Here is an 11,729-nt window from a genome sequence, read left to right as displayed (position 1 = left end):
GAGATAATGAAGGAGAGGAGCTAGAAAAGAAGGAAGGAGAGGGTACAGAGAAAGAAGATGAGGAAGAAGAGGGACAAGAGGAGGAAGAAAGAGAAAGGGAAGAACACAGAAGTTGTGAGGATGATATGGAGGAAGAGGAAACATATGACGGGGAAGAAGGGGAATACAAGGAGGCAATTGGAAAAGTGGCTGATAATAAAAGTCGGGAAGACAGAAAACAGTCCTCAAAAGTGAGTAAAATAAATGGGTCTATGAAATATGGCAGACATGGCACATACTCAGAAAAGTCCATTACTAACCCAGGGAGAAGAGGGAAAGAGCAGCCACCTAAAATGCCAATGGAGTCCAAACAACTTTTAGAGAATGGGCTCCTAGGTTCCAAAAGGTTCTGGAATGATGTTTTACCACTTTATTTGGAATTGAAGTAACAGACTCAATTTGACCTGATTATGACCAGGGAAGTCATTTGCATGCCTTATGAATAATAGGTATACTCATTACATTTTATTAAACTGATCTGTTACTATATAGTACTTTTACATGTGGTTGAAAAATAGACAAGTGATGACATTTATACAAAGGTGTTAAAGGTAACAGGAGACAATGTTAAGTCTTGATTCCTCCTAAACTCATATCTTGTGTTCTGCTCCCAAATTACTAATCCATAACTAAAAATTATTATTAAAAGGCATTTTTTATAGTTAACATTGTATAGTCTGCATTAGTGTCAGGTTTATATACTAGAAGCCTACTATAATAGTATATATATATATATATATATATATATATATATAGAGAGAGAGAGAGAGAGAGAGAGAGAGAGAGTATATTCTATATATATATGTATATATATATATATTCCATTGTGTTTAAAACAGTACAAATGTTTAAGTGCTATCAAAACTTCTGATTTTTAATAAATATTTTAGTATCCCTTTTCAGTCTCTATGACCTAAAATAAATTTAAGAAGTGATGATAGTATAAAACTAAGGTAGAAAATTCATATTTTAAGAAATGACATTTGTCCCTTTCCCTTTTTTGTACCCTTTGATAGAAATCTATAACGTGACAGCTATGTTCAGGTCTTAGAGACTTAATGATGTGATCTCTTATGATTGCTGCCCAAGTGGATGACAGAATAGCTTATGAGTAGCTGAAACATAATATAGGGACTCATAGAAGTTCAAACATTTCAAAAAATAAAAGTAAGCACCTACACTCTTTTCTCTGCTCTTAAAAGTGATAATTTCAATGTCTCCTATCTTCTGTAATTTGAAATTTCTGAACTCAAGTGATTTCTGTACTAACTCTGCCATCAGACCTTCCATTTTCATTGTGTGTTATGTGGCCTCAGTGGATTTTCACTGACTTGTGTAATTCTCTGTCTGTTGCTTATCAGAATGTTTTAAGTAAAATAAAGATTAAATTTATGCATCCACTATTGTTTGTGGAGGAAAAACTGTCTAAATTAGATACTGAATTTCTAAAAGTCTAGTTTGATTAGATCTATATAATGTAGCTATTTTGGTTGTGTATTCTTACCTTTTTTTCAATTGATTTTCTTTCTCAGCATGTTCCATACCTTCATTGTAAATGTGTGGTTGAACTCCATACATTTGATTCTCTGTAAGAAGGAGAATGAGATGGACAGGAATCAAATGAAGTAGCATTTTCTTAGAGCAATCTATAAATTAGATCCTGCTACAAAGATAGCAGGTAGTATTCCTGAATGATGAACTACATTGATTTGACACTGCAGTCCTTGGCCAAGTTGACCATATGGACTGTTTGTAGAGTAGAGTTAGTAGTATGATAAGATGTTTGTGACAAACGTGATCACTTAAGAATAGTTTTGATTAAATAAAAGAGGTGGCAGGCATAAAGTTCATAAAGGAAATTCATAAGAGAATGCCAGGGAGATAAGAATCTTCCAGCCATGCCAAAGGTGGGCAGTGGGGGAGCATTGGTTTTTCTATGAAGAGAATAGGCCAGGAGTACTGAAGTTATTTTCTAAAAGGACATCTGCTTCACTATTTGAACTGATAGAGATATCCACTTTTAAGTAGCATTTCTGACCAGTTTCATTACATTTTCCTGCTCCAAAATGTGTGGTGTCCTTTAGAAGTAATAGTTCCTATAAGGCACAGTCAAAAGAGTATTTATGTAGTCATTTTGCCTCCAGCGCCCTACTGAGAACTTATGCTTTCAAGCTGTTATGAAGTCACACCAGCTTCTTTGTCTTTGTAGATGTCTGTTTTGGTGTTTGTTTTTGTTTTTTTCTAGAAACATACAGAATTAGGATGTGAGACCTAAGGAATTCCATAGGAAAAGCATTGTTAGAGCTTTATCACACAATAATTCCTGCTATCCCTATTCCTTAGTTTAAAACAGAAGCCTTAAGTTTAGTTACAAGAATCACCTAGTCTTTAAGCAGTTATATGGAAGTGAGCAATAGCCCTAAACAAAGCATGCTAACTTTCTCTGCCCAGTGTTCAGCTAACACTTAGTAAGTCATACATTGTGGCAGGCCCAATACACTCTAAAGTTTATGGCTAGGCATTTGTTGGTGGCTAGTAATACATTGAGACAGGTTATAAAAGAAAACAAACTTTCATAAGTAGAGGTTATTATTATACTTGTATAAATCTCATCACTAGAGAATTAGAAAAGTAAGTGAAGAATAAGACCACTTGGCCCCTTCTGACTTGGGAGCTGGTTACATAGATCTCAATAGCTGGTTCTTCCTCGTTTGTTTTTGAGACAGGGTCTTTCATAACCTAGGCTTGCTTAGAGACTATTTGGCTTACTATGTAGCCAAGGATGGCCTTGAACTTCAGAGCCTTCTGTTGCTACCTCTCCAGTACTGGGATTATAGGCATGCTAAATCTGCTAGTTGCTCAAGTGCATGCTTTAGTTCACTGATCGTTACTGGGATAAATGTGAGGTGTTATCCCTGTAGAATCTCTTGAGTTACAGTTTCGTAATGTGGACTCTGTCAGAAAGGGACTTTCAGGTAAGCTGCAAAGAATTTCTACAGAGCATCTCCGGCTGTTCGACAACAGCCCTCAAGGTGAGTAACACTAAAGTGTGTTTTGATTGATAATAATTGACTGTAGAGATCAGTTTACATGTGTGTGTGCTCTCTCCAACCAATGCATCAGTAAGGGAAGGCGCTGTCATCTTTTTCTTCATTCTTTTAATTGTGAAAATTCCATGTCCTATGTATGATTAGTTCCTAACATGTAGTTTAATAGCTGGTACATATTATTGAATCAAGTGTCTATGTATCTGGCCCCTAGAAATGAATGGTCTTCCTCAAGTCAGATAGACCTTAAAAAGGAAGCCAGGTATTAATCCACCTCCCATGGTTCACTTTTCCTCTGTCTTACCTGCCAAGAGGACTAAAAATCTTTCTCCAAAGAACACTTGGAAACCCCAAGGTACTTCTGCCATGACTATTTCTTTCCTTTTTTTTTAATCATTTTTTCTTGTTAATTATATGCATAACTTAACAGGGATGTTTGGTTTTCTACTCCTATGTCTTTAGCCAAAGCAGCACTAAGATGAAAACTGAGCTCCAAAATATGTATATACCTTGCTTTTTAAAAACAGACTAAAGAGAAGAAAAATTTTATGTCTTAGATAGACAAGACATAACACAGGGCCCCTTGTTTCAGAGGACTCTATAAACCAACAGGAAATTATTAGGACAGTAGAGTATGTTAGAAGAGTAACTTCAGCTCCTATATGAAAGGATTAAAAATGAACTTGGCACCAGTGAGTAGGGAAACTTTGAAATGAATCTTGTTAAGTAGAACTTAACCAGCAAAGGGCTTTATATACTCACACAAGATGTTACTGGGAAAAGAATACTTTGACTACACTTGAGGTTTTGTAAAGTTACTCTGGTGGAAATATGAAGAATGATTTGAACAGGCAGGAGGAACTGACTCCTCGCCGCAGTAATGGTGGCGAGGAGTCAGTTATAGTAGACCAGGTAAAGAATGAACTGGACATGGGACGAAGACATGGGAATATGTATCAGAGAGTTGTGGGTAGTTAGGACAAACATGTAGTTGGGAGGGAAGGGGAAGTGACACCTTCCTTCTGGCCTAGAAAACTAACTAGAAACAGTGCTGTTCACAGTGACTGCAGTCAGCCCGAGGAGACCATTCAATGTTTGCTAGCTTCCAGTGGTCTCCAGATGTTCAGTGTCGGGACTAGCATATATGTCTAGAGCTCAGTAGAGTTCACTAGGGATCAGTAGCTTGTCCATGTACTTAGCTGGATCTCATGAAAGCATCCCTCCTGTGAACAGAACTTTTCAGACAGGATCCGGGGGAAACATAACGGAGTGAGTGTTTAGATATGGTGATTTTCACCTTGTGGGTCCTAACCCCTTCACATATTTTTTCCTGTATATCACATATTTACATTATGATTCACAACAGTAGCAAAATTGTGGTTATGAAATAGCAGTGAAACAGTTTTATGGCTGGGAGGCCACCACAACAGGAGAAACTGTGTTAAAAGGTCTCAGCACTAGGAAGGTTGAGAACCAATAGGTTAGAGTAAGAGAATAGTAACGAAGTTGAGGAACAAAACTTAGAGAAAATGTGGGGGTATATTCTAGGAAAGGAGAAAATGCTACCCAAGCAAAGAAGGGGTTTCAAGGAGGAAGAATTGATGGCAGCAAAGGAGCATCTTGTGGGTGACCTGATGGAAGCCTAGAGCTAACACTGACAGAAAAGCCCCAGAGCTCCAAGGAGTCTGCCTTACATAAAACCAGAATCTGAACTACATTTTACACTCTGAAAATTGTCAGACAACTGCCTGCATGGTTCTCAGATTAGAGGGAATTGCATTCTTCAGATAAAACTTGCTGAGTGAACTTGCAGTTCATACAAACAGTGACACACCAGATCAGGATGTTCTTGTTGGGAATTTAGGAAATAGAATAATCTGCAATGTTTGACACATCAGTGTGGAGGGGAAACATGGCTCTTATGATCTCCAAATAAGAGACATGATTGGACAGATTTGGGGGAGACCAGAGCCCCTGTAGTCCAACAATCCTGAACTCAAACCCCAGCCCTCCACTTATTACCCTTGTAGATTCTGGGTTAAAGCTTTAATTGTAGCATTTAAAGCACAGAGAAATTGACCCCATGCATATGGTTAGCCCAAAATGTATTGCTACAAAAAGGAAATAGATTGTCCAAGGAAAAACAATGAGAATGGTGTAGAATAAATATAAAACTGAGAATAAAATGCCTACCACCCCAGTGTACAGTACCCTGAATATTTCATTCACATTTGTAGTCTTGCTTCTCAAACTGGAATATATACAGTGGTTACAGTAAAGGGATAGGAATGAAATATGGAATCATGTATAGAAAGGAAGAAGACTTTTTAAATAAAGTGGTGTCATAAGAAGATAAGAATGCAAAGATCAAACTGGCAGCTTGTAGGCATACTCTGGCCTGTAGACTTTATTTTTGCTTTCTGTGCAAATGATTTCTTTTAGTTCAAATTGTCAGTATTTAAATATAAACAATATATGTGAATATATATATATACATATATATATATGAATGAGTGGGATCAATTTCTCTGTACTTTAAACACTAAAATTTATATATGTGTGTGTATGTGTATATATGTTTGGTTTGTTTTAAAAAAATGCCATAATAAAACAGGCCAAATTATTTTTAAAGCAAAGCCCTATAGATCAACTGAATAAAAAATAGCTAATCCATTAAAATAAATACTTGACTTGGCTCACTTTCGGAAGTACTGTTTATAGCAACAATGAGATGTTACTGATACGTATGGTGAGAACACATCATATTAAACACTGGAAAGGATGGAAAGCCACAGAAACTCTAGTTTTTTCATTAAAATACAGAATTTAATATAAACAATTAGATACTTTTCTTCAAGATCTCATTTGTTACATCAAACATCGAAATCACCCAGTGGTGAGTTAAAAAAAATTTGAACCTATGATTTCATTTAAAAAATTCTTTAGTTATACTCCAAAAGTCTACTTGTGCTAACATATTAAAAGCTTCAAAAGAAACTCCATAACTTTGCCTAAAATGTTAAAAAAAATTATAAAATTGAATGGGTTTTTTTTTGAGATTTTAATAGTCACATTTTTCTCTTCCCCTTCCTCCCCCCCAACCCTCCCATATACTACTCTTTGCCCCCTTTCAATGCCATGGCTTCCTTTTTCATTAATTGTTATTATATGCATATATGTATATATATATATATATATATTTCTAAATATAACAAAACCCAGTCTATCTAATGTTAATATATATGTATGACTTTAGAGCTGACCATTTGGTATTGGATAGCCAGTTGCTGTACACTTCTCTTGGGAAGACTCTTTCTTCTACTTGGAGTGTACCTCAAGTTCTTTGTGTAGGGTTAAGTCCTTGGGAGCTTTTCCCTGCCCTCTTTGGTATATCTACTGGTGTCTTTGTCTAGCTTATGTTTAGACTGTCATGTTGGTGAGACTTTGGATGTCACTTCTCACATTACTGAGAGATACAGTCTCAAAGCAACCTCCATGATCCTTTGGCTCTTAGGGTTTTTTAATCCGCCTTTCCAAAATGTTCCCTGAGCCCTAGGTGCGAGAGTCAGTTAGTTACAGATGTGTCAGTTGGAGCTGGACTCCAGAACCCTGAATTTTGATTAGTTGTATTTTTTTTAATGGTCTCCATCTGTTGCAAAAAGTTTACTTGATAAATGGTGAGGACTATACTTATCTGTGGGTATAAAGTCAAATGCCTATATTGTTATTAGTTATTATGTTAGTTTAGTAAAGTAGTGGTTATTTGTTCTCCAGTATCCATGACTTCACTAGCACTGAGTAGTTACCTAAGTGTTCAATACCAGGCATTGTTTCCCTGCTGTTGAACAGATCTTAAGTCCTATTAGAAAGCTATTACTTACTGCCAAGGGATGCATGCCACTACAGCAGCCTAGGGTTGCGGTGCCATGCTGATCATTGTTGTGGTTCATAGGCATCATAGCTGAGTAGGAATATTGGTTTCCCTCCTTTGGAAGCTTACATGGTGCCTTCTGGTACTATGGAAGCTCAACCTCATGGAGGGGACATTTAAGTCGGTTCCATTGCTGAGGCCTCTATGCCTTGTTTCAGAAGTGCATAGTGTCTTCAGCAATAGGGACTTAAACCTTCTACCTCTGGGAGGCAAGCAGAGGAAATAGCAAGAACCTCGAAGTTTTGGGAATCCCTTGGACAGTTCTAACCAACAACTCAAAGGAGGGCTTTTCCTATCTGGTATTGGGATTCTTGTTAGTTACTCTCTGACTCTCAGAGGGACAAATGAGAAATTTGCATTTAATCTCTCTCTCTCTCTCTCTCTCTCTCTCTCTCTCTATATATATATATATATATATATATATATATAATTGCATGTATTGTAGATTCTTTTAGGTAGTTACTTGTATAACTTTTTCCAGGCAATTAACCTCTCCTTATGTATTTACCTCCCTAATAAGCCTTCTCTTGGAGGGCCTCAGCATCATTGAGCACTAAATTCTAGGGCTCCCCTGGCCTAAAGCTTTAGCCAAGAGTTCCCTATCTTCAACAGTCACTGTAGTCCCATGACTGTTTCTGGTAGGCACAGCATAGCCTTCTCCTTGCCTCTCCTAGTAACCAGGGTACTAATCTAGAATAAGGATTTTGGAGATGAAGGTAGACAAAGTGAGTGGGTCCTTTGGCAAATTGAACCATCACAAGGAACATTGATATCCCTCCTAAGACATACAAAGTATGTCTTGAGCCAAACCAAAGACCAGAGCTCACTGTGGTATGTGACCAATGAAATGATGGTCCAATTGGATTTGTAAGACCCATTCACTTCTTCACCATAGTCTTAACACAGGATATGTACTTGAGCATTCCAGACTATTGTTTTAAGAATGTACTGAAACTTTACCTTTTCTTTTTATAAAATGCCAGTATTCTGCCAATATCTCCTAAATTATCTCAATTTTAAAGGTAAGTGTTTTCTGTGGTTTATAGTAGTTATCCAGATGTATTTTTGTGATTTTAAATGCGCTTAAGTTCAAAGTGCTACAGTTAATGTCTTTTAGTAAAAAATACAGTATTCAACAGCATTGTGTTCTTTATCTTTTTTCTGAGTTATAGTCATACTTTCATAATATAAGTGAATTTTTAAGTTTGGGGGAGAACTCTAAATCCCTATGCTTTAGAAAATGAGCATAATACATAGATATAACTATATTACCATGTTATAATAAGGAAGAAACTTCTTAATTTCTTTCAAGCTTAAGATCACACTTTGGAGAAAGCCAAGAAAATATACTAACAGATTTTTAGGAACACTAGGTGTTACCACCCAGCAGCAGACGTACACAGAACAAAAGACAGGAAATCCTTAGTGATGCAGAATTTTAATGTTCAGCATAGGTTCTACAGTATTTCGTGTCTTTGGCTTTTAAATGTGATTGTTATAGTATACATGTTCACTGAGATCAACTTACAGCCATTGAATTTAAAAAGAACACATCTGTTCATTAAAAAGAGAAAATCTTTTGTGATTACTTTTTTTCATAGGCTCCTCAAGTTTCAGAAACTGTGAAACTAGAAGAAGGGGACGTGGATGAGCAAATTAGTATCCTGAATATAGAAGACACTGTAGAAGAAGAAGGGAAGGAAGGAGAGAAGGAGATTGTAGAAGAAGGAAGTTTACCTGAAGATGGCATTCCTGAAACAGAAGGCTCAGAAACTGTTGTTGATACTGCTGATGAGAAGCCAGCTGAAGTCCTTAAAGAGGTATGATGACAAGTTTGTGTCCTGAAGTGGCACCTGAGAAGAAGGGAAGTGTACATTGTAGTTTCCTATGGGAGCAGATACATCTATGTATCACTTTATCATAAGGTGAAAGGATTTTGGTCTAGTCTAGGAATTAAGCAAGCCCTGTATGTAGTACACTTGCCACACTGCTTGGTAGTATTTTATTCCTATATGCATGGAAAGGGCTCCAGCTGGAATGCTTAAGATTAAAAGTTGGGAACCTAGTGCTAGTGACAGAAATGATGTGTGTTATATGCATATATTCACACATGTGTACATATAAATGCATACAGCTACAGCAATATTTGAGTTTATAATGTTTGTCATGGATGCAGTCAGGATGCTGAAACCCCAGTGGAATGGGTTCGTGCTCATTTTCACCTTCCAGAACACTTGCACAAAACACTGAGTTACACATGGTTTCTAGCTAATAAAATATTCTCATTCCTGCTCTAGAAAAGACTATTTTTGAAATTGATTCTCTTTCTCAAAACATAAACAACTACCAAAATGCTGGGCAGTGGTGGCGCACGCCTTTAATCCCAGCACTTGAGAGGCAGAGGCAGGCAGATTTCTGAGTTTGAGGCCAGCCTGGTCTACAGAGTGAGTTCCAGGACAGCCAGCCAGGGGTACCCAGAGAAACCCTGTCTCAAAAAACAAACAAACAAACAAACAAAAAACAACTATCAAAACATAGCTGACCCTATATTTGAAAGTGTAGTACCAGTATTAAGGATATGTTCAAACTATGTGCTTGTCATTTTTAATTTAAGACATGATTGTCATGTAGAGGTCAGGTTTTCTTGGTTTCTGTTTTTCTCAAGACTTTTTACTTTCACTGAGGAAAACAAATTGTTCTGGCATTTATTGTTTTCTTTAAGAAAAATATCCTATTTGTGGAAATTTGTAATAACTTAGGTTTTAGTGGCCTGTAAAACATTTTAACACAGAAAACATTAAATACCATTTCCTGTTGTAAATTTTTGAGAGAAATTGTTTGCCATTCCTCAGTCAACTTATAGATGATGGAACTATACAGTTTTCACAAGTTCATACAACTTGTTTTCGTTGTATTTTTAAAAAATAAGTTCTCCCTATCAAACTAACCACTGGCCCTGAGTCATGGAAACTACCTGCTTCTGCTTCCTGGGACTTACAGACATGTGCCCCTGTGCCTGTTTTATGATCACTGAGGACATTAGCAATCACTGAACATCTGAGGTTTCCCATTGCACAGAAGCCCAACAAAGTGAATTATCACTTGCCTATGTCATTAATTAGATACAGGCTCTAGAATTAAGCTTTGAAACCAAAACCAGGTTTTCTAGCAGCACAAATATGGGAAGAAAGTTCCTTTTTGTTTGTGTTTTACTGTTTCTTCATTGGTTATAGGAAGACAGTGCCAACCTTCTGCAACGGACCCTTCGTGAGTACAATGAAAATCCAAAAGGTATAAGCTCATTTGACTTCAAAATGGTATTTTAAATTTATTTTATTTTTAATTCCATATATGTCTGTGTCTGTGTTGGTATGTGCATGACTTTAGAAGAGAACACTGTAAACCCTCTCGACCCTGAAGTTCCGATGGGTTTTAAATTGCTTGCTGTGGATGGCGAGAGCTGAATCTGACTCACAAGCAGTATATATTCTTAGCTGCTGATCCATCTTTCCAGCCCCACAACCTGCTTAAGAATCATTATTTTATCATCAATCAGATATATGATATGGACAAAAATGGTGTTCCAATATTGTTATTTGTTTTCTGTATTCTTGTAAAACCTTGAAGTAGGGAGATGCATGAGCTAGTTCTGTGAAATGGAGTGGAGGCAAAATGGTACATGTCAATCTCATGTTGGAAGTACAAAGGGATAATCTTGCTTGGCCGGGGCATTTGAGTGAACATGTGGAGAGAAACTGCCACTTTCTTAAATAAGCCACAATATACAAAGAATGAGAGCAGTAGGTCACAAGATAAAAAGGAGTGAGATTCTTACATTTATTTTCACATGACCCTTTAAATAGGCTTATCCATGTTCACTTTTACCTTCTCAGCTTCTTCAAATGCACTTTACACTCATTAGCCATGGCTGCTTATATGTCACTGGTCAAGGATTTAGGACTGAATCTACCTCTTCTTCCCTCCTCCCCAACCAGTAATATCTTGGGCCTTTGCCTCAAATCCCAACTTAATCCTTATCAAATACTAGGGTCTTCTTGGCACAAGTTAATATGATGGAGCTGTCCTAGAACCTCGTTTTTTCCTCCAGGACCTGCATTTGTGTCTCTGATGTTCACTGCAGGTACTGAAAAAGTATCTTAAGCATGTTAGTGTAGCAGCAGGTGCCACACAATACAGGAGACTGTGAGTATACTTTGTTTTAGATGCAAACCAGCTATGCTTGTGCTGTAAGCCTTATCCATTGTGTTTTTCCATCATCAGTCTATATATACATTCTACTGTGTTTTCATTAGGAAGAAAAGAACTGTCCGTGGGCTTGGGATGTAGCCCAGTGGTAGAACACATGCCTAGCATAGTCAAGACTCTGGTGCCCAGTACCTCAGAAATAAATTAACCATTCATTGGACTCGATATCTGACTGGTATGAACTAAACAGAAGAAGAAATAATTTCTTTGATTATTTTGTTCTTATAACCTCCACAGAAATAGTAAGTTGTAAGTGATGTAGGGGCCAGGAAAATGACTTAATCATTAAAGCCCTGTCATGCAGTCATGAAGGCCTGAATTTGTATTGCCAGCACCCACATTAAAAAGCTGGGTGTAGTAGCATACACCAGTATTCCTAGTGCTGGGGAGGCAGGTACAAGAGGGGATCTCAAACTCTCTTGCCGAATAACATTGCCCAGTCAGTG

General features: G+C 37.2%; 1 protein-coding gene across 5 annotated transcripts in view; it reads left to right on the top strand.

The window, feature by feature from the left end:
* Rpgr (retinitis pigmentosa GTPase regulator) overlaps positions 1 to 11,729 on the top strand; it is a 57,818-nt gene that overhangs the window by 41,552 nt on the left and 4,537 nt on the right. For 4 of the 5 annotated variants that reach the window (XM_031340709.1, XM_031340409.1, XM_031340490.1 and 1 more), the window contains 2 exons: positions 8,619 to 8,837; positions 10,251 to 10,308. In XM_031340709.1, the coding sequence (XP_031196569.1) occupies positions 8,619 to 8,837; positions 10,251 to 10,308 (277 nt within the window). Of the gene's footprint in view, positions 1 to 8,618; positions 8,838 to 10,250; positions 10,309 to 11,330; positions 11,459 to 11,729 lie in introns of all 5 variants that reach the window. The other variant, XM_031340556.1, reaches the window with a different exon arrangement.

The sequence above is a fragment of the Mastomys coucha genome, chromosome X, assembly GCF_008632895.1.
Source record: "Mastomys coucha isolate ucsf_1 chromosome X, UCSF_Mcou_1, whole genome shotgun sequence".
Lineage (NCBI taxonomy): Eukaryota > Metazoa > Chordata > Mammalia > Rodentia > Muridae > Mastomys > Mastomys coucha.
Note: the sequence above shows the minus strand (reverse complement) of the source record. Positions and strands in the feature narration are given on the sequence as shown.